Source organism: Cherax quadricarinatus, chromosome 21 (genome assembly GCF_038502225.1).
Source record: "Cherax quadricarinatus isolate ZL_2023a chromosome 21, ASM3850222v1, whole genome shotgun sequence".
NCBI classification, from domain to species: domain Eukaryota; kingdom Metazoa; phylum Arthropoda; class Malacostraca; order Decapoda; family Parastacidae; genus Cherax; species Cherax quadricarinatus.
The window spans coordinates 7,579,171-7,602,282 of NC_091312.1; the positions used below are offsets into that span (position 1 = coordinate 7,579,171).

The 23,112-nt window shown below is 43.9% G+C and overlaps 1 protein-coding gene across 2 annotated transcripts in view; it reads right to left on the reverse strand.

The window, feature by feature from the left end:
* Positions 1–1,373, reverse strand: part of LOC128689082 (cell adhesion molecule 1) — a 109,223-nt gene extending 107,850 nt beyond the window's left edge. For both annotated transcript variants that reach the window (XM_053777165.2, XM_053777164.2), the window contains exon 1: positions 1,228–1,373. In XM_053777165.2, coding sequence (XP_053633140.1) covers positions 1,228–1,370 — 143 coding nt within the window. In that variant the 5' untranslated portion in view covers positions 1,371–1,373. The remainder of the gene's footprint in view (positions 1–1,227) is intronic.
* Positions 1,374–23,112: the final 21,739 nt, after the last annotated feature.

Below are 23,112 nucleotides of genomic sequence, written 5' to 3' on the forward strand. Positions count from 1 at the left end.
TATGGGTGTGAAGCATGGGTGATGAATGTTGCAGTGAGGAGAAGGCTGGAGGCAGTGGAGATGTCATGTCTGAGGGCAATGTGTGGTGTGAATATAATGCAGAGAATTCGTAGTTTGGAAGTTAGGAGGAGGTGCGGGATTACCAAAACTGTTGTCCAGAGGGCTGAGGAAGGGTTGTTGAGGTGGTTCGGACATGTAGAGAGAATGGAGCGAAACAGAGTGACTTCAAGAGTGTATCAGTCTGTAGTGGAAGGAAGGCAGGGTAGGGGTCAGCCTAGGAAAGGTTGGAGGGAGGGGGTAAAGGAGGTTTTGTGTGCGAGGGGCTTGGACTTCCAGCAGGCATGCGTGAGCGTGTTTGATAGGAGTGAATGGAGACAAATGGTTTTTAATACTTGACGTGCTGTTGGAGTGTGAGCAGGGTAACATTTATGAAGGGGTTCAGGGAAACCGGCAGGCTGGACTTGAGTCCTGGAGATGGGAAGTACAGTGCCTGCACTCTGAAGGAGGGGTGTTAATGTTGCAGTTTAAAAACTGTAGTGTAAAGCACCCTTCTGGCAAGACAGTGATGGAGTGAATGATGGTGAAAGTTTTTCTTTTTCAGGCCACCCTGCCTTGGTGGGAATCAGCCAGTGTGATAATAAAAAATAAATAATAACCCGTACATTTAACTTTATTTTTACTAAATTAAATTATTACTGTAAATTTACCATACGTATACCAAAGAAAACAGGGTTGCATGAATTACAGTACATATAGGGGTAACATCAGTATTTTACACTCTAGCACTGTGGGAGACATAGCAGTACAGTATTATGTACAGGTTTATCTTCACATTTTTTTTTAAGGGTGATGTATGAAGCTGAGTTTGAAATTTAAGTGTTTTGGGGGCATATTTAGGGTTTAAACTATAAAAATAGGCATTTATAGGCATTTTTAACCACATCGAGAATTCGTGGTTTTTCCAAATTCGCGGGTGGTCTTGGAACGTAACCCCCATAAATTTGAGGGGACTACTGTACAGTATTTCCAACATTAACCTTAAGTAATCAGTCCATACAAGTATCAGTATAAGTTATTAAGAGCAGTACCGTTTATTAAGTGAAAAAAAAAAAAAACACGGAATAGTGCTAGCAGGGAACATAAAGAAAAACATATTCAGCACTTGCTATAATTTAGGATTGTTTATGAGCATAAAGTTAACTGCAAATTGCTAAGCATTACCAGTACCTGAAAAATTCTTCCATATTGTGGTACCACTTGATGGAGTAGAGTTTGCGGTTGCCCAGGTCATATTGACAGGTGAGTGTCTGGTTGGAGTAACGAACTGCATGTACTGGCACCTCCAGTGACGTCACACGGACCGATGCCATCACACCTGCACACACAAAAACATTCTTAATGACAGGCATTCCAAAACAAAGCATTTACATTATTTTATCTATTGTATAAAACACCAAATGGCTATGTAGTTCTTTGAGATGAATAATGAATGCAGTGGAACATCAGTTTTTGTATGCCCTGGTTTTACAGAATTCGGTTTTCAATTGCTTTTTCATCAAAATTTTGTCCCAGTTTTTGTACATCCACTCAGTTTTTGTAGAGTTGACAATGGTCCGCCGTACCAAATGCATCTGCTTGCCCATGCCTACACAAAGCATCCCACGCATTCTGACTCAGTCTGACTTTGTTTCTCACTAAGTGAGCGCTACCCTGTACGTTCATCCAAAACATTTCGTAATACGGCCTCTCCTCACTTAGCAACGCACACATTTACAGATGACTCGGACTTACGACGGGCTCTCTGACCAGTTTGCATACCTAAAAAATGCATGTTAGAGCTCATTTCCTCTCTTCAGTTTATTACAATATACAGTACACTACTGTATGAGCATTTAAAAATATACCAAAAATGCTATAAATGGTGCAAAGGTGACATTAAAACAATATCAAAAATGAAGAATTGAGACACATATACAACATACGGGAAGCTTTATTGAAGAAACGTTTCACCACACAGTGGCTTCATCTGTCCAATACAGAGTAGAAATGGGTAAGGAGAGGAGGAGATTGAGGTAATCAGTCCTTCAGCTTGGAATAGATGTGTTTAGTCCATCACTCTTGCAGGCCAGAGAGGGATCTTGGGACAAAGACTTCTTCAACACTTGTCCAACCTTTGAACAATGACCTACTTAATACTAGTGGAAGGTCCCACTGTGATCCCACCTCCTCCTGCTTCGACTCACCTGACTGCAGTATATAAGCCACCTCTCTGGCTCTATGCTGCACTTCCTACAAGAGTGATGGACAGAACACATTGATTCCAAGCTGAGGGACTGATTACCTCAATCTCCTCCTCTCCTTACCCATTTCTACTTTGTATTGGACTGATGAAGCCACTGTGTGGGGAAACGTTTCTTCAACAAAGATTCCCATATGTTGCATAAGTGTCTGAATTCTTCAACTTGTCAGTTTTCAAAACCATTCATCACAATATCAAAGATGGTTGACACAAACCCACTACCATTATAGTATGCTCCTCACTTAGCGACGAATTCGTTTACCGACATGGTCTTGGGAACGGAACTCTGTTGTTAAGTGAGGAGAGGCTGTACCCTCATTGTTTTTTGTGCTTGTTTATTGAGTGCGACTGCTAAATAATCCACCATGGGGCAAAAGAAAGCTCCGAGTGCCAGCCCTTTGATAAAGAAGGCAAGAAGCACAAAAGAATTCAAGAAAGAAGTCATAGCATTGTACAAAAGCTGTTGCAAGCTGTGTCTGCAGCATGTTCAATGACAATGCCTTGTCACATTTTAGGCAAATCTTAAAGAGACACCAGAAACAGACACCTCTGGACAGATTTTTTGTGCGACAGGCGTCCGTCACTCTCAAGCTGGTCCTAGTGCCAGTATAAGACAAAGAAGGAAAGTAACCCCAGATAGGGCCTTGATACCCGAAGTCCTTATGGGGGGGGATTCCCCTTCCAAACAATAACCTCTCCACCTCTCCTCCTCCCTCTCCCCTCCTCACTGTCTTCCATATGCCAAGACACTTCAATAAAGGTAAAAGTGATGTTAAATGTTTATCCATTTCATTAGTAATTTGTATTTATTTCTCATTGTTTTCTTTATGTAAAACTATATTCTCTATAAAATGTATTTTTTTGTTAATATTTTTGGGTGTCTGGAACATTTTAATTAGATTTACATTATTTCTTATGGGAAATATTGCTTCAGTTTTTGTACAATTCAATTTTCATCAGACTTTCTGGAACGAATTAATCATGAAAACCAAGGTTCCACTGTATAATGTAAGCAAGAGAAGCATGGTCTATTACTTTAGCAATATGGAAAAAAAAGTTCTTTAAAACTGTTAAGGAAATACAATACAGGTCCTCCATCACAAATCCGGCATCATTGGGACCTGTAGTGTGCCGGATTACTGAGTTTGCCGAATTACAGAGTGGTTAGGTTAGAATACACTTAATAAAATTAACCAACTTGACTTACTCAGTTCATTGAACATCGGCAAAATTCGAAGATTTCCTCTACTTTGAGCTCAATTTCAAGGTACTTTTCATCATGAAAGCAATCAAAATCATGTCTATTTCTGTAATATATCTTCCATTCTATCAAATGAGTCCAAAAAAATGAGAATACAACCATAAAAACCATACAAAAATATACTGCAAAGAGGCGGCTAATGGCTGAGAAGTTAATTCCCTTATTTATCATCTCTTTTTTATTTTTGTTGTACGTTAAGAAGCATCTTTCCATCATACATTGCCCAAGTTTCAGTGAGACAGCCCAACAAACAACCGAGAAAAAAAAAAAATTACCAAAAATCATATATGGCAAGCCCAAGCCAGGTACTGGAAATAAGTCACTTTGTCTGACTTTTCTGGGTTATCCTAGGTTCTCTATACATACGCTGCTATGTATGATAATCTATGTAACTGTATTTGTGTTTACCTGAATAAACTTATTTACTTCTAGTCTGTCGACTGAGTACAAGAAACCACCCATTCACTTATTTCAACCACCCAATAAAGTGGTCAGAAATTGGCAATTTGGCTGATTTCACACAAATTTCAACAGATGCCAATTTCAAAATAGGATCCAGAATAAACAATGCAGACATTCCTGGCACTAAAATAACATTTTATCTGTTCATTAGTCACAGCTCCAGGCCCCTCCTATATTACTCTTGCTTTTCATTTGGAATTTTTATTCACAAAAAAAAAAAAATAGAAGATTTACTGTTATGCAGACTGCTGCATTATTGTAATAATTGTATAAATAATGTCAATCCATTCTTGACTCTGTACTGGAATTTATACTGGCAGGCAGACAGGTATTGAACTTCGCTAAAGAATAGAACATTTTCGCTACTGTGAGCGCAATTTCAAGGTACTTTTCGTCATGAAAGCAATCAAAATCATATCTATTTCTGTAATATATCTTTCATTCTATCAAATGAGACCGAAAAAATGAGAATATACCCATAACAACCATACAAAAATATACCGCTAAACGGCCGCTAATGGCTGAGAAGTGAACTCCGCTATTTATGGTCTGATTTCTTTCATTTTTGGTGTACGTGAAGAAGTATCTTTCCATCATACATTGCCCAAGTTTGAATAAGATAACCCAACAAACAACTGAGAAAATAATAATAATAATAATACAGTGGACCCCCGCTTAACGATCCCCTCCCAATGCGACCAATTATGTAAGTGTATTTATGTAAGTGCATTTGTACGTGTATGTTTGGGGGTCTGAAATGGACTAACCTACTTCACAATATTCCTTATGGGAACAAATTCGGTCAGTACTGGCACCTGAACATACTTCTGGAATGAAAATTATTATTATTATAATCAAAAAGAAGCGCTAAGCCACAAGGGCTATACAGCGCTGCAGGGTAGGGAAGGAAGCGAGGGTATTGGATGGCAGAAGGGAGGAGGGATGATCAGTAGGTTACAGAAAACAGCGGGGCAGGGGATAGTACGGGGGTAGAGGGTAGCAAGAGATTGAAGTAGAAAGGGCTGAAGGTATCAGAATTTGTGAAGTAAGTCAGTTGTTGTCAAAAAGTCAATGAGAGAGTCTGGATGAAAGGTGGGTCCATCAGTGAGAAGGGAAGGTAAAGAGAGAGCAGCAGAGCGAAGATGACGACGGAGGTAAATTCTGCATGCTCGTTGATAAAGTGGGCAGTCCAACAGAATGTGGCTGACTGATAATGGAGCTTGGCAATTCTCACAGAGAGGAGCAGGGCACTTCTCCCCTCCCTACAGCACCCATCCTCACACAAACACCCACTCCTGGAGCCCATATACAAAAACTGATCTCTCCCTTTCTTCTTTCCACTGTGTCTCCCACTGCTCCCTTGGAGCGTTCCTTCCTTCAATCCCTTCCCTAGCTGAGGTCCCTATGCTCATTGGTCTGTCTTTCCTGCTCATCTGTTCCTGGCCCCTACAAGTGTCTGGTCGAGTCCCTGCATATGTCCTAGCTCCTTCAATGTCTTCCAACCTCTCATTTGATCCTAGCGTGCTCCCTGTCTGTCATGGCCCCCTGTGGGTCTGACAGGAGCTTTGCATACAGTATAGCTTCCTTGCTCCCCCCCCCCAGTCCCTTTGTGTCTGATGTAGATGTTCCTGATGCTATGTCTGTATTGTTATTGTTTTTCTCTAGGCTGTTTCAGATTTCTCAGCTCCATTTCTAAGCTTCTGCTACTATGGCACGTTGCTCTCACTTTCTGCTCTCTGCAGCTAACCTCTCCTCCATTCTCCTTCCAAGCTCTTCTAGCTTCCTTTCCCAGTCTTCCTCCCTTTTTTGAGCTCTGCCTCCCAATCCTCCTTCCCAGATTTGTCAGTCAGACCCTTGGCCCTCAGCCTTGTTCTTGATTGCCCCATTGTACCACAGAACAAAGCTTATTTATTTTCGGAGTGGGTGTTTGTGTGAGGATGGGTGCTGTAGGGAGGGGAAGGGGGAGGGAGGCAGGGCAGGGGGGAGTAGGATATGGGGTGGGAGGGGGGGCAGCATCAAGGAGAGTTTTAGGAGTTGCAATAGGGTATAGGGAGGGAGGAGAAAGGGAGTGTGGGAGAGGCTAGGGGGAGAAAGACTGGAGAGAGAGAGAGAGAGAGAGAGAGAGAGAGAGAGAGAGAGAGAGAGAGAGAGAGAGACAGAGAGACAGAGAGAGAGAGAGAGAGAGAGAGAGAGAGAGAGAGAGAGAGAGAGAGAGAGAGAGAGAGAGAGAGAGAGAGAGAGAGAGAGAGAGAGAGAGAGAGAGAGAGAGAGAGAGAGAGAGAGAGAGAGAGAGTGAGAGAGAGAGAGAGAGAGAGAGAGAGAGAGAGAGAGAGAGAGAGAGAGAGAGAGAGAGAGAGAGAGAGAGAGAGAGAGAGAGAGTGATAAGATGGGGGATGGGAGAGGGTAGAGGGATAGAGTGGCTGGGTGCTAGAAAGAGAAAGAGAGTGGGGGAGTGAGGGGGAGAAGGATGGTTAGAGGGGGGGAGAGATGGTTAGAGGGAGTGGGAAGGACAGAGTGATGGAGAGGTGGAGAATGGGAAATTATGTTGGGCCTGGTAGAGAGTGGGTGAGAGAGAGAGGGAGTGTGTGCTCATGTGGAACTATATGTGGGTTTATTAAGTGTCTGAAAAGTAGGTGGAATTGTGTGTTGTGGTGTATGAGTGTGAATGTGGAGTTTGCAGAGCTCCCTTACCTGGCTTACCTGGCTGCACCCTCCTGTGACCTGACCCACACCCTCCTGTGACCTGACCCACACCCACCCACTTTTTTGCATCCTCTATGCTTTTACTTCCACCTAGTCTTACAGAATCCTGTCTCGCCTTGTTCTATAAATTACCAATTGCTGTTTCTTATTGAGTACTTGATAGCCTATTCTTTATCGTACTGCAAATATTGGACCATTTACAATCAGCTTGGCGGTTAATTGGAAACCACACTCTCACCTTTCCCACTTCTTGTCATTCAACTTCTGTGTTGTTGTATAATTCGTATGTTTTACTTAACGATGTATGTATGTATGTGTATGGGGAGAAAGGGGGGCCTTCCTAACACAGTAGCCCATTACGGATGCGTTGATTAGTATACAGGGGATTACATCTGTGCTATCTTGTTATCATGTTACAGTTTTAAACTTATCATTAACTGCATCATGAATGGAGAGGATGGATTATGAAAGGTAGACTGTGGGAAGAGAGGCCACCTTCATGGTGGTGGATCAACTGGACAATAACAGTTAATTGGAGTTACTTCACCGCTCTCTAAATCTGCCACCAGGGATGTTACGCTCACTAATTTTACTGCGGAGCTGTTAACTTGATGGTTAATCGGGTTGAAAGTCTGTCCACAACACAAGGGCCATTAAGGTTCATGTAACCTTTTCAGTCAAAAATACTTTAATCTTTAAAATAGAGATTAAAGTAAACTCTCAGTGTATACAGGTTGTCCCGTGGCTTGGTTGGAATCACTCTCACTTCCGACACTGAGTGTCTATGGTTCAATCCCCAGAATAAGTGGAAACAATGGGTATGTTTCCTTATACTTGCTGTCCCTGTTCACTTAGCAGTAAGTAGGTACCCGGGTGTTAGTCGACTGTTATGGGCCACATCCTGATGGACATGATTTATGGATTCTAATGGAAATAAGACAGTCCTCGTTGACGCACTGACTTTCTTGGGTTATCCTGGGTGGTTAACCCTCCGGGTTGAAAATCCCAAGAAATCTTATCTTATACCTTGAGATACATACAAATCTTGGTGTGTGTATATATACTGTGCAGCTGAATAATTATCCTTAATAAGTTTTCAGTCACTGGTAAGTAGTGTTCTCGAAATATTCACCAGAGTAGTTAAATGAGCAGGACAAAATCAAAGACTAAATGGAATACCTATTAACAAAGCTGAGTCTAAGACAAATATGGAATACCATTAAAAACAGGTTAGTATGTGAGGGAAAAGTTGAGCAACTAGAGAGAAGTATAAGGACTATAAGGACCAAGAGTCGCTGGAGAGAAGCAAGGTTATCATCAACCGGACTTTGTCAATCACGGCGGACATCCACCTGCGCTTCCCTCTCCCTTTGACGGCTTCTGATGGTATTACCTCTCCCCTCCCTTCACATCCCTTCCTATGTTAGGCCATCCTGAGAGATGGTAATTTCCAAGTAATAGTAACTCCAGCTCTGCTGGAGAGAAACCCTTCAAGCTGGTATGTGTAGCGGGTTTACCTTTAATAGAATAACTAACCTGTGACATGGTTACCTATAGTCACTTCCGGAGATCACCGCCCCCGAGGCCCGGTCCCATACCAGGCCTGCTGACTGCTGGCCTGATCGATTAGGCTGAGACGATATCCTCATTACACTAATGAAATCTTTTAGCTCAGACTGACAGATTTCAGCACTATACCTGGAGTATACCTGGAGAGAGTTCCAGAGGTCAATGCCCCCGTGGCCCGGTCTGTGACCAGACCTCATGGTGGATCAGGGCCTGATCAACCAGGCTGTTACTGCTGGCCGCATGCAAGTCAACGTACAAACCACAGCCTGACTGGTCAGGTACTGACTTTAGGTGCCTGTCCAGTGCCTGCTTGAAGACAGCCAGGGGTCTATTGGTAATCCCCCTTATGTATGCTGGGAGGCAGTTGAACTGTCTTGGGCCCCTGACACTTGTTGTGTTGTGTTCAGTCCATCAATCTTGTAGAAAGTACAGCATAGGGCCGTAGAAGTGGCTTATACACCGTAGTCAGGTGAGGTGATGCAGGAGGCGGCAGGGTCATAGTGGTACCATCCACTAGGTCTTCGTCCAAAGGTTGGACAAGGTTGAAGAATTCTTTGTATCAAGATCCCATAATCCCAAGATCCCATCACATCTGTCAGACACTGCAACATCATGGGATCTTGATACAAAGAATTCTTCAACCCTGTCCAACCTTTGGACGAAGACCTACTTCGACTAGTGGATGGTACCACTTTGACCCCGCCTACTCCTACTTCACCTCACCTGACTACAGTATATAAGACACTTCTACGGCACTATGCTGTACTTTCTACAAGATTGATGGACTGAACACATCGACTCCAGGCTGAGGGATTGATTACCTCAAACTCCCTCACTTACTGTGTTGTCTCTTATCGTGCTAGTGGCGCCCCTGCTTTTCATTGGGGGGGGATGTTGCATCGTCTGCCGAGTCTTTTGCTTTCGTAAGGAATGATTTTCGTGTGCAAGTTTGGTACTAATCCCTCTAGGATTTTCCAAGTGTATATAATCATGTATCTCTCTCGCCTGCATTCTAGGGAGTACAGGTTGAGGAACTTCAAGTGTTTCCAGTAAATGAGGTGTTTTATCACAGTTATGAGCACCGTGAAGGTTCTCTGTACATTTTCTAGGTCAGCAATTTGACCTGCCTTGAAAGGTGCTGTTAGTGTGCAGCAATATTCCAGCCTAGAAACCCATCCTGTGTGATGAAATATGACAATAAATCATACCGACATTTTGTTCCTACTATGTAACTATTATACAGAATACAGTAGGGCCTGAGCGGTTGAGGGGAGAGGACGTGTGTGTTGAGTGAGGTCCTAGGCCTTCTATATCAGAACTGGTTATCTCACCCGACTGATAACTCATCATGCAACAAATATCGTTGGAGCGCAGCTGAATTGCTGCTGGAACTCTTATGTGCGAACTGTGACTAGTGATCTATCTAGTGAAACACAAACATGTTGATTTGAAGTGGCTGTAGGAGGCCCTTCACTCTGCCTCGCCTGCCTCCCCTTCTTCCTCGATTTGGAACTCATTCACCTCTATTTACTTATGATCTAGAGGTGGTTTTTGCCAGACCACATAAGTGCTTGAGTGCCCGTGTCAGTCCTCTGTGCCGCACTCCACTCATCTTACGAATGTATCTCCTGTGTGCCTACCTGCCTGCTACAAGCAAATATCCAAGTGGTTGACACGGGTTTAGCAAGCACATTCAAACAGACTTGAAAGCAGCACTCCAAGCCAGCCAGGACAAACTAAGGTAGCCTGCAGTTACAGCTGTCCTGACCCCCAGCATGTTTACGTATACATTCTACAGTGTTGCTGGCATACCAGTGTTTCCTGTAGTAGCTTAGTTAAAAACAATTTAATGAGCATTGTAGTACTGGGTAACTCCTTCAGCCACCAGAGACGGCTTTTTAAAGTGGGACATGCCAGAGGCTCATCTATAAACATAGTAAGTTTGTGCTGATTTGCTTGTGCACAGAGTGAACAGTCGTCTGTCATACCAAGGCATGTGTGCTAGAAGTGTTAAGTGCTGCAGGTTTGTTGTAACTATTTGCACGAGTACTGCAGTGGATTTCGCTGACCCAGGACATTGTGCGAGCATCAGTACCAACATAGGCTTAATATGAGTGAGGAATGCCTGGCCTGGTGGGTGACCTTGAGAATGGCACTATAAGATCCGTATCATATTGTATCGTATCCAAGATATGATACTACGTGCTGCAAAATGCCCTTCTCACACTATACCACTCACTTATTTATCCATACCTCACCTATGCTATTTGTGCTTGGGGATCAACTGCAGCAACACACCTAAAGCCAATAATAACCCAACAAAAAGCCGCAGTAAGAATAATCACTAAATCCCATCCCTGGCAACACACTCCCCCACTCTTCATAGATCTAAACTTACTCCCTGTTCAGTACATCCACACTTACTACTGTGCAATCTACATCTACAGGACCTTAAACTCCAATATCAACCTTGACCTAAAACGCTTTCTTGATAGTTGTGACAGAACCCACAGGCATAACACCAGACACAAACATCTCTACAACATTCCCCATGTCCGACTAAACCTTCACAAAAATTCAATGTATGTCAAAGGCCCTAAAATCTGGAACACCCTACCTGAGAACTCTAGAACTGCAGACACATTCATCACCTTCAAAACTACCATTAGAAAACATCTTATCTCCCTGATACACCCCGTCAACTAACTACACGAATACCACCTGGTGGTTCACACTTACACTCACTCACCCATTTGACCATAAACAGAAATATTAACCTCAATCTTAAAATAATGAATTCTGTGATACTCCAATACTGAAACTATGTACTGTGCCAAAACAAAAGCATTCACATTGCTAAACTCACGAACTAGTATTTAGTCACTTAGCCATAATACCAACTTACCTCATAATTTGTAATATTTTAAAATTAAGAATTAAACTAAGTCTGCCCGAAATGCCTAGCCACGCTAGGTGTTCTAGTGGTACACTCTGTAATCATTATTTTACTACATGTAAACCACACAATAACCAAATTCTGTAAACTCAGCATTGTAATCCTTATAGAGAATAAACTTTGAATTAGTGAGGTGAATGTTCCTTCCTCGACTTTCCTATTCACCGGTATCCCTAAACTCGTCGCCATTATCGTCATACGGGATAAGGTCGGGTTTAGCTGATCCAGGCTAAACAGTACTCCAAGCCAGCCAGTGAAAGCCAAGTTAGCCTGCAGTTACATCTGTTCTGACCCCCACCACGTCTTTGTGAACGTTCTACAGTGTTCTGGCTGTACCATTGTTTTCCTGCATTGAGAAAGCAACGCCTGGGTAGTCCAAGCCAGCACTGCCGAGGAAGCCAGTGTGAAATCTGTTTCCATTGTATCTGCACTGCTTTGCATTGCCAGTAAAATGACAGTAAAAGCAAATATTTACCTAGTGGCTTAGTGTGGGTTGATAAGCCAGATGGCTTTAAAGAGTGAGTAATGTTAGGTAGAGCGGAGTAGTTTTTTGTCTCTGAAACCATCACCCACACATCTCTCCATGCTTGTCCAGTTCAAACCACCACTCACAGACCAGGTGAAGAAAGAAGATATACTGAGCGCCAACGATAAAGCCGAGGTTCTGTGAGTCGTCAGAGAGTGCATATTCATCCCTTAGAAGTCGCCTGTCAAGATGCTGTGTAACTGCGTCAACTTTCTTTCACTTCTACACTGACCAGATCTAGTTCATTACCTCTGTAACTTGCTCAGCTATCAAAACTTTGGAGTCCAGTCCCTGGACCAATTATGTACCTCTGTAATCTTTTGACTACCGCCCACAGGATGGGTATGGGGTGCATAATAAACATATTAAACTAACTAACTTCTACACTAGGATTATTTCTGACCTTCAGCAACAGTGTTTCACTTTATAGACAGTTAATTGTCACTTGTAAGCCTGTATTAAGACTTTTAAAGGCGGCTCAGAGTGTATTTCAGTGTAGTGACTTCTTACATTTATTAACTCAGTGTAGCTGAACTATTAAATGCGGTTACATAATTAAGTTGCTTGTCCTGGTGTCATTGCTGTATTTTTCTAATACATTTTCTCGTTCAGACTGAAATTTTACTGCTAAATTCCCAGTAATATTTCAAATTGCACTGTTCATCTGTGGTGTGAGTGTGTAACTTACGCTATTCTTATAACATTAAGTAATTTTTTTTCAGGTACATGTACATAAGTGCACCTGCATGAGTTGTCATGCATGTCACTGTGTGTGTGTGTGTGTGTGTGGATTGTCTGGGATAGCCCGGGTGAGTCATGCATGACAGTGTGTGTGTGGATTGTATGGGATAGCCCGGGTGAGTCATGCATGATAGCGTGTGTGTGGATTGTCTGGGATAGCCCGGGTGAGTCATGCATGACAGTGTGTGTGTGTATTGTCTGGGATAGCCAGGGTGAGTCATGCATGATAGCGTGTGTGTGGATTGTCTGGGATAGCCCGGGTGAGTCATGCATGATAGTGTGTGTGTGGATTGTCTGGGATAGCCAGGGTGAGTCATTCATGATAGCGTGTGTGTGTATTGCCTGAGATAGCCCGGGTGAGTCATGCATGACAGTGTGTGTGTGGATTGTCTGGGATAGCCAGGGTGAGTCATGCATGATAGCGTGTGTGTGGATTGTCTGGGATAGCCCGGGTGAGTCATGCATGACAGTGTGTGTGGATTGTCTGGGATAGCCAGGGTGAGTCATGCATGACAGTGTGTGTGTGGATTGTCTGGGATAGCCAGGGTGTCATGCATGATAGCGTGTGTGTGGATTGTCTGGGATAGCCTGGGTGAGTCATGCATGATAGCGTGTGTGTGGATTGTCTGGGATATCCCGGGTGAGTCATGCATGGTAGTGTGTGTGTGGATTGTCTGGGATAGTCCGGGTGAGTGATGCATGATAGCATGTGTGTGGATTGTCTGGGATAGCCCGGGCGAGTCATGCATGATGGCGTGTGTGTCGACTGTCTGGGACAGCCCGGGTGAGTCATGCATGACAGCGTGTGTGTGGATTGTCTGGGATAGCCCGGGTGCGTCATGCACGATAGCGTGTGTGTCGACTGTCTGGGACAGCCCGGGTGAGTCATGCATGACAGTGTGTGTGTCGACTGTCTGGGACAGCCCGGGTGAGTCATGCATGACAGCGTGTGTGTGGATTGTCTGGGATAGCCCGGGTGCGTCATGCACGATAGTGTGTGTGTGGATTGTCTGGGATAGCCCGGGTGAGTTATGCATGATAGCGTGTGTGTGGATTGCCTGGGATAGCCCGGGTGAGTCATGCATGATAGCGTGTTTGTGGATTGCCATGGATAGCCCGGGTGAGTCATGCATGACAGCGTGTGTAGATTATCTGAGATAGCCCGGGTGAGTCATACATGATAGCGTGTGTGTGGATTACCTGGGATAGCCCAGGTGAATCATGCATGATAGCGTGTGTGTGGATTGTCTGGGATAGCCCAGGTGAGTCATGCATGATAGCGCCTGTGCGGATTACCTGGGATAGCCCAGGTGAATCATGCATGATAGCGTGTGTGTGGATTGTCTGGGATAGCCCAGGTTGAGTCATACATGACAGCGTGTGTGCGGATTACCTGGGATAGTCCAGGTGAGTCACGCATGATAGCGTGTGTGCGGATTACCTGGGATAGCACAGGTGAATCATGCATTATAGTGTGTGTGTGAATTGTCTGGGATAGCCCAGGTGAGTCATACATGACAGCGTGTGTGTGGATTGTCTGGGATAGCCCAGGTGAGTCATGCATGATAGCATGTGTGTGGATTGTCTGGGATAGCCCGGGTGAGTCATGCATGACAGCGTGTGTGTGGATTGTCTGGGATAGCCCGGGTGAGTCATGCATGACAGCGTGTGTGTGGATTGTCTGGGATAGCCCGGGTGAGTCATGCATGATAGCGTGTGTGTGGATTGTCTGGGATATCCCGGGTGAGTCATGCATGACAGCGTGTGTGGATTGTCTGGGATAGCCCGGATGAGTCATGCATGACAGCGTGTGTGGATTGTCTGGGATAGCCCGGATGAGTCATGCATGACAGCGTGTGTGTGGATTGTCTGGGATAGCCTGGGTGAGTCATGCATGACAGCGTGTGTGTGGATTGTGTGAGATAGCCCGGGTGAGTCATGCATGACAGCGTGTGTGTGGATTGTCTGGGATAGCCCGGGTGAGTCATGCATGGCATCGTGTGTGTGGATTGTCTGGGATAGCCCGGGTGAGTCATGCATGACCGTGTGTGTGGATTGTCTGGGATATCCCGGGTGAATCATGCATGACAGCATGTGTGTGGATTGTCTGGGATAGCCCGGGTGAGTCATGCATGACAGCGTGTGTGTGTGGATTGTCTGGGATAGCCCGGGTTAGTCATGCATGACAGCGTGTGTGTGGATTGTCTGGGATAGCCCGGGTGAGTCATGCATGACAGCGTGTGTGTGGATTGTCTGGGATAGCCCGGGTGAGTCATGCATGACAGCGTGTGTGTGGATTGTCCTGGATAGCCCGGGTGAGTCATGCATGACAGCGTGTGTGTGGATTGTCTGGGATAGCCCGGGTGAGTCATGCATGACAGCGTGTGTGTGGACTGTCTGGGATAGCCTGGGTGAGTCATGCATGACGGCGTGTGTGTGGATTGTCTGGGATAGCCCGGGTGAGTCATGCATGACAGCGTGTGTGTGGATTGTCTGGGATAGCCCGGGTGAGTCATGCATGACAGCGTGTGTGTGGATTGTCTGGGATAGCCCGGGTGAGTCATGCATGACAGCGTGTGTGTGGATTGTCTGGGATAGCCCGGGTGAGTCATGCATGACAGCGTGTGTGTGGACTGTCTGGGATAGCCCGGGTGAGTCATGCATGACAGCGTGTGTGTGGATTGTCTGGGATAGCCCGGGTGAGTCATGCATGACAGCGTGTGTGTGGATTGTCTGGGATAGCCCGGGTGAGTCATGCATGACAGCGTGTGTGTGGATTGTCTGGGATAGCCCGGGTGAGTCATGCATGACAGCGTGTGTGTGTGGATTGTCTGGGATAGCCCGGGTGAGTCATGCATGACAGCGTGTGTGTGGATTGTCTGGGATAGCCCGGGTGAGTCATGCATGACAGCGTGTGTGTGGATTGTCTGGGATAGCCCGGGTGAGTCATGCATGACAGCGTGTGTGTGGATTGTCCTGGATAGCCCGGGTGAGTCATGCATGACAGCGTGTGTGTGGATTGTCTGGGATAGCCCGGGTGAGTCATGCATGACAGCGTGTGTGTGGACTGTCTGGGATAGCCCGGGTGAGTCATGCATGACGGCGTGTGTGTGGATTGTCTGGGATAGCCCGGGTGAGTCATGCATGACAGCGTGTGTGTGGATTGTCTGGGATAGCCCGGGTGAGTCATGCATGACAGCGTGTGTGTGGATTGTCTGGGATAGCCCGGGTGAGTCATGCATGACAGCGTGTGTGTGGATTGTCTGGGATAGTCCGGGTGAATCAGAGCAAATGACTACTTCCACTGTCATTTTTACCGAGATTATTGCCTTTTTTACTGTGAACAAGCTTACTCCTGCATAATGTTCAGTTTCATGAATACTTTCTTGAGTAATTCGGTTACCTTTAAACTGTGTTAAACAAGAGTCAGCCTGTTAACATCTATGTTCCTTGCCATCTCATCTAGTGGATTTAGCGCCTAGTTAAGATTGTTATAGTAACAATTTGCAATCATTATATTTCTGGCTATACATTGTGTAAATTGTTTTAGATTATTTGGGCAACTGGACTGTAGTGTTCAACTTGTCACACACCAAGTGAATGACTGCAAACTCGCACTGACGCATAATAAACATATTAAACTAAAACACTGGTAACTCTCCGGAAACTTGGCCTAGTGTGTGACCTTGAGAAGTTGAGTGTGTTTATTACGACCGTCGGTATGCCACTCTCCCCCATATTTACATCAACACAAGTGTATTCTAAGTGATAATGTGTGCACTTGGTGCAGCACCTGGACATAAGAGCACCTGGGCAGCACCAGGGCAGCACTTGGACATGAGAGCACCAGGGCAGCACCTGAACATGAAAGCACCAGGGCAGCACCTGGACATAAGAGCACCTGGGCAGCACCTGGACATGAGAGCACCTGGGCAGCACCTGGACATAATAGCACCAGGGCAGCACCTGGACATAAGAGCACCAGGGCAGCACCTGGACATAAGAGCACCTGGGCAGCACCTGGACATAAGAGCACCTGGGCAGCACCTGGACATAAGAGCACCTGGGCAGCACCTGGACATAAGAGCACCTGGGCAGCACCTGGACATAAGAGCACCAGGGCAGCACCTGGACATAAGAGCACCTGGGCAGCACCTGGACATAAAAGCACCTGGACAGCACCTGGACATAAGAGCACCTGGACATAAGAGCACCTGGGCATGCCAAATGTTCACCTACACCTGAATTTCACTCTCTGCGGTCGTCGAGTTAAGTGGCGGCAAATCTTTTGAACTTTAAAAGTTATGCCCGTGAGGGTTTTAGGAGTTATTTAAACCATTCCAAGATGCTGGGAATGGGGCCAATAACCGGACAGATGACAAGCGCACATATCAACTGCTCTTACAATCTGGTCTTTGTTACTATACACAAACATTCAAAATCTGAATACAATCAGATGAGAGGTTGTCGAGTTATGAGCAAAAGAAAATGGAAACGTTGGAGAAAGACAAAAAAATAAAAATTCAGGCAACCACTTAATATATCCCAGAATGGATTATTTTTTATCATTATTATTGTTGTTGTTGTTGTTACATTCAAGCTGAAATAATAAACCCATAGACAGGGTTCATGCAACGCCAAGGAAATTGGAGGCAATCAATCGACCCAAGAGAAGGGTGAATATTCCATTCTTTCAAGACAGTTGCACCAGCAACAAGGCGCCTCGCCTTTAAATGGTTACCCAAATAAGACCTGTATCAGTATGCAAGGGAGGAAAACTGTAGATGAAAGATAGTTTTAAAAATATGGATGATATATTGTCACTGCTGCTACATCTACTACTACTGCTAGTTTCTATCATTAATATAAAGTATAGACAAAAAACAAATCACACTAACACTGATTTTTAATTACCTCCAAAGTACCTTACTAAAGGTAAACTAAGAACTTTTTAAAAGAGAGAGCAATAGTAGGGAAGGGTTTGACATGAGTGGCTGGAAGGTTGGTAGAGGGTCACGGTCTGTGCAAATACCCACCGGCAATTTAGTAGTTGGGACTCCTTGTTCAAATACACATCAAGACTTAGAGGCTGGAGGCACGCGTGCTCTGTTCATATTCAAAACAGGATTTACTGCTTACGGGAGGCACATGAGAGAGAGGGGGAATATTTATCCAAAACTCAATCCAAATGATTTTGGAACTTTATTCTTTGGAAAACTGGCAATAACTGCCATTATGAAAGTTTTGAGTTTGGGAATAGTGGCGATTTTTATCAAATGTGACTGACGGAGTGCATGTCACGCTATCTGACATTTTTTGCCAAGACGCTTGTTTAACAATGTTCACATTATCCTGCCATCCTTCACTTACTTGAATTACACTCATTATGACGTTATATATATATATATATATATATATATATATATATATATATATATATATATATATATATATATATATATATATATATATGCAAAACAACCACTATGAAAGAGTAGTGAAATTCCAAGTGCTTTCTTGACTACTCACATTGCCAAGGAATTATGAAAGTAATACATCAAAGGAAGGCAATTAAAGGGCTTAGACTACACCTCACAGTCAACTCCCACAACAAAGAAACACCTGACGCGCGACAATACCGGACTCATAAGAAAAGAGGAACACTGCAGTAGGTCCGCTGGTCCAACTAGACAGGTCCTCACGACATCCCACTAACAAAATATTCTACCCAAGAAATAAGGTTTATTATTTACCCAATGTATTATTAAACTCTAACCAAATTTTATTAATTATAAATGAGTCTAATTTATTTAAACCTAAGGAAATATTCATATTATTTTCAAAACTGCTTTTTATGAAACAAGATTCAATTATATTTCTCTCAACCATGGACTTGCTTGATACAACTTTCTCAACTTTTTGAAAATCAATTGGATGGTTAAAATCTCTCATGTGAATAAATAGAGCATTGGAATCTTGTCCAGTTCTAATGCTATGTTTATGTTGTTTTAATCAAAGTTCGAGACTTTTACCAGTTTGACCGTAATAAACTTTATCGCAAATTTTACAAGGAATCTTATAGACACATCCGTCAGTATTTTGGGGGGAATTCTTCATCAAAAGTTTTTTTTACTGTATCAAGATTTTTAAATACAACTTAAATATTAAAAGTCTTAAGAAGAGAAGGCATATCAACCAAGTTTTCATGGTAAGGGAGAACCAACATATTTTTAGTTGAATAAGGTTGGTTGTCCCTTTTTGGGTTGTAAAAAGTATTTCTAGCAATTTTAAATGATTTATCTATTACATTTCTCGGGTATTTCAGATCAATGGCTATTTCATAAATTTTGGATATTTCTTCATCTATGAACTCTGGACTACAAATACGTAAAGCTCTCAAAAACATTGATGAGAAAACAGACAATTTAACTATCTTGATGGGAAGAATAATAGTGTACATAGGAACAGTTATTTGTAGGTTTTCTGTAAATTTCAAATTTGAATTCATTATTACTCTTAATAATTAAAACATCTAGAAAAGGCAATGAGTTATTTTCCTCAAACTCAACAGTAAAGTTTATAGAATGGGCTAAGCTATTTAATTTGCCAAGGAAATGGTGTATATCTACATTCTTGGGCATAAGGCATAAAATATCATCATATCTGAATCATTTTGCTCTATTAGGGAGGATTGTGTTAAGCAATCTTGTTTCAAAAAATTCCATGTATAGATTACTAAGAACAGGTGAAAGAGGATTTCCCATTGCCATACCAAATTTCTGAGTGTAAAACTTATCATTAAATACAAATTTTGCATCAACAATGCAAAGTTTAATAAGTTTAATGATGGTAGGAACTGGCAATGGTAAATCATAATTAACGAGTTCTTCAGATAAGAAACTTAGTAAGTCATCAACAGGAACTTTCGTAAACAAGGAAGTAACATCAAAACTAACCATGTTAAAATCATTTAAGTCAGTCAAGGAGCTTAATTTATCAACTAAATCTAAGTTGTTTTTAACATTAAAGTTAGAAATTTTACCAACAATAGGGCTCAAAATGTTAACAAGCCATTTGGATAATTTATACGAAACTGATCCTATGGAGCTAATAATTGGTCTAATTGGATTACCTGGTTTGTGTGTTTTTATTAGTCCATACATGTAAGGTAAAGATGGATTAGTGGAAGTAAACTGTTTAATTAATTCATCTTTGCCTTTCAGTAGAAGTTTTATTGTTTTATTGAAATTGCTGTTAACGGTTTCTAAGGGATTCTTTCTAAGTTTAGAATAGATACTGAAACCTATTCTAAACTTAGAAAGAATCCCTTAGAAACCGTTAACAGCAATTTCAATAAAACAATAAAACTTCTACTGAAAGGCAAAGAAGAATTAATTAAACAATTTACTTCCACTAATCCATCTTTACCTTACATGTATGGACTAATAAAAACACACAAACCAGGTAATCCAATTAGACCAATTATTAGCTCCATAGGATCAGTTTCGTATAAATTGTCTAAATGGCTTAACATTTTGAGTCCTATTATTGGTAAAATTTCTAACTTTAATGTTAAAAGAAGGATGAACAAGGATTGGAAGAAGGATCAACAAGGATTGGAAGAAGGATCAACAAGGATTGGAAGAAGGATCAACAAAGATTGGAAGAAGGATGTATGTAGACAGCTTGTACTGTCTGCACAGGCAGCCTTTGCTGTCTGCCAGCTGAGTTCATATTTCGCGCCATGCTGGTGCTGCCACCTATAGGCCTACCACTTTAGTATGCCCACCCCTGCATATGCAGGGGCCTAGAAGCCGTCAACAAGTCTACTCGCTGTCTCCCTCATGGGCATGGCCCTCCTGGGCCATGGGCGCAACACACAAGCTTGTGTACCCACCACAACATTGCAAATAAAGTAAGAAGCCTCCGAAGACGTATCATTCATCCCACCGCTTTCAGCATTGCTAATAACCCTTTATAAAACATTGGTGGGAAGCGGTGGTCGCAACAAGTGTGTTTGCCTGGAGAGAGAAAGGAAATGGAATGAAGTTGTGTTCACTTCATCACCCTACACTAGAAACATCCATCTCTCAACGAGTTATCCTGATGTCGTGTCTGTACATTTCAGCATCCAGACACAGGTACAAGCAGGATCTAGCCGAAATTTGCCAAATTTCTTCTAGAATTGAGTGGCGTCCCAGTGACCCCATGCTACAGCGTCCCACGCTGTTTCTCAAGTCACGTGTTCAGCATCACTTGTATGTTCTGCTCTTGTTCAGCTCAGCACAGCTGTTTCAGCAAGCCAGAGTTGAGTTTTGTGATTTCTGCATCCAGTGGGAGTGTATCCCTGTGTTGCGGGTGGGAGAGTGGAAGTGGCCGTTTCCTCGCCTCGCCCATGCTACACTCACCCACGTTCCTCACCACCACACCACATTCCACCACTATGTGCTCACTCCCTCTGCTGTGTTTTCTGCTGGTTTTCATGTGAATTCTTTGCCAGAGCTGTATATCCAAGTACCCGAGGCCACCCAAAGCCACGTGGATCACTAAGCCACGTGGATCAGCAAGCACATGGATCAGCAAGCCACATGGATCAGCAAGCCACATGGATCAGCAAGCCATGTGGATCAGCATGCCACATAGATCACGACGACACGTGGATCCCGACACCACGTGGGGTGTGGACGATGTCACGTGGCTCTACAAGCCACGTGGATTACCAAACCAGATGTCCCAGGCCACATGCTGTGGTCTGTGGTCTGCTGCCCACATCACATTGACGTCACCGATGCTGATGCCCGACTTCATGTCACGATGTCTACCTGACATCACCTCAAGATGTCTGCCGACGCCACAGTGCTGCTGACATCACCTCGCGACATCACATGATGTCAAATCGAGTGTTTCAGTAATTATGTCAGTATTGTCGAGAAGATTGAGAAAAGATATATGTCGTGTGTTAATTAATTCCTCACAGTCAGTGTTCTCACATGTTAGTGTATGGCTTAGTGTCAATTTTGTGCATAGAAAAGCATCATTTGCTAGTTAAGCCATGTTGTACTGCATGTACCGCGGGTGTGTGTAAAGTTTTCCGTGTGTCCTGTGTGGTCTTGAGCCCAGCTGTGTGTCGACCACAGGTCTGCGGCCAGACCCCTGTGTAGCACTTTGTTGCCTGTCACCCAGTGTGACCAGCGCGTTTGACAGCTGGTATTAGTCAGCCCTGAGCATATGAGCCCCTTGTACAGAAAGCTCTTATGCTCGTCACTCATAGATGTTCTGCAGAATTGTACCTGCTACGATTCCCATCGATATTTGTTTCACTTCACCTGTCAGAGTGCAGTTATATGTAGAGAAACAAGTCTGGGGATGCTTAGACTAACCTCTGCTATAACTCCAACTGCCGAGAATGACGCCGCAGTTAGCCCTGTCGGCAGGCGCTGTGTCAGCTTTGTGTCACAAGCTTCAGTGAGCAGCCTGCACAAAGATGATGTCACTTTGACTGCTAGCTCGCTCACTGCAGTCTGGTGTATGATGTTACGACTCGCAGATGTTTCGCCCAGTCGTCTCTGCCACGACTCGCTCCACGACCACTCCACGCTCGCCGGATGTGACAGCCTAGTGACAGTACCAGTCGAGAAGTGTCCTCCTGAGTCGCTTGCCAGAAGTCCTGCCCAGTTGCCGAGTATTGACGACGCCTCACTCAAGGGCACCAACATGTCGTGTCCCAGGTTGAGTGAAACCTGCAGTGACTCCTAAGATGACTGCTTCACCGTTCTAGAGGAGACAGTACCCCGTTACATCACAGCTCAGCCGCAGTGATGTCTCCTGTGTTGCAGTATCTGTCCAGACGCAGGAAGGCGTGCAGTGATGCCCCTCGACGCTCACTGCCTTTGACCACAATGTTTAGCACACCCCACATGTATTTTTCTTCCCTCCCTGTAGGAAATTTTTTTTCCATGTCCATATTAATATAAATGTTTCTTATTTTGTGTTCTGTGCCCTGTCTTTTTAACCGCCAGACATGGTCGGGACGACCATGTGGTAGGTGGCCGAGCGTATGTAGACAGCCTGTACTGTCTGCACAGGCAGCCTTTGCTGTCAGCTGAGATCATATTTCGCGCCATGCTATTGCTGCCACCTATAGGCCTACCACTTTAGTATGCCCACCCCTGCATCTGCCGCACTTACTCAGTGGCCTAGAAGCAGTCAAGAAGTCTACTCGCTGTCTCCCTCGTGGGCATGGCCCTCCTGAGCCATGGGCACAACACACAAGCTTGTGTACCCACCACAACATTGTAAATAAAGTAAGAAGCCTCCGAAGACGTATCATTCACTCACCGACTACCAGAATTACCAAATAATCTCGTTCACATCAACAAGGATTGGAAGAAGGACAAACAAGGATTGGAAGAAGGATCAACAAGGATTGGAAGAAGGATCAACAAGGATTGGAAGAAGGATCAATAAGGATTGGAAGAAGGATCAACAAGGATTGGAAGAAGGATCAACAAGGATTGGAAGAAGGATCAATAAGGATTGGAAGAAGGATCAACAAGGATTGGAAGAAGGATCAACAAGGATTGAAAGAAGGATCA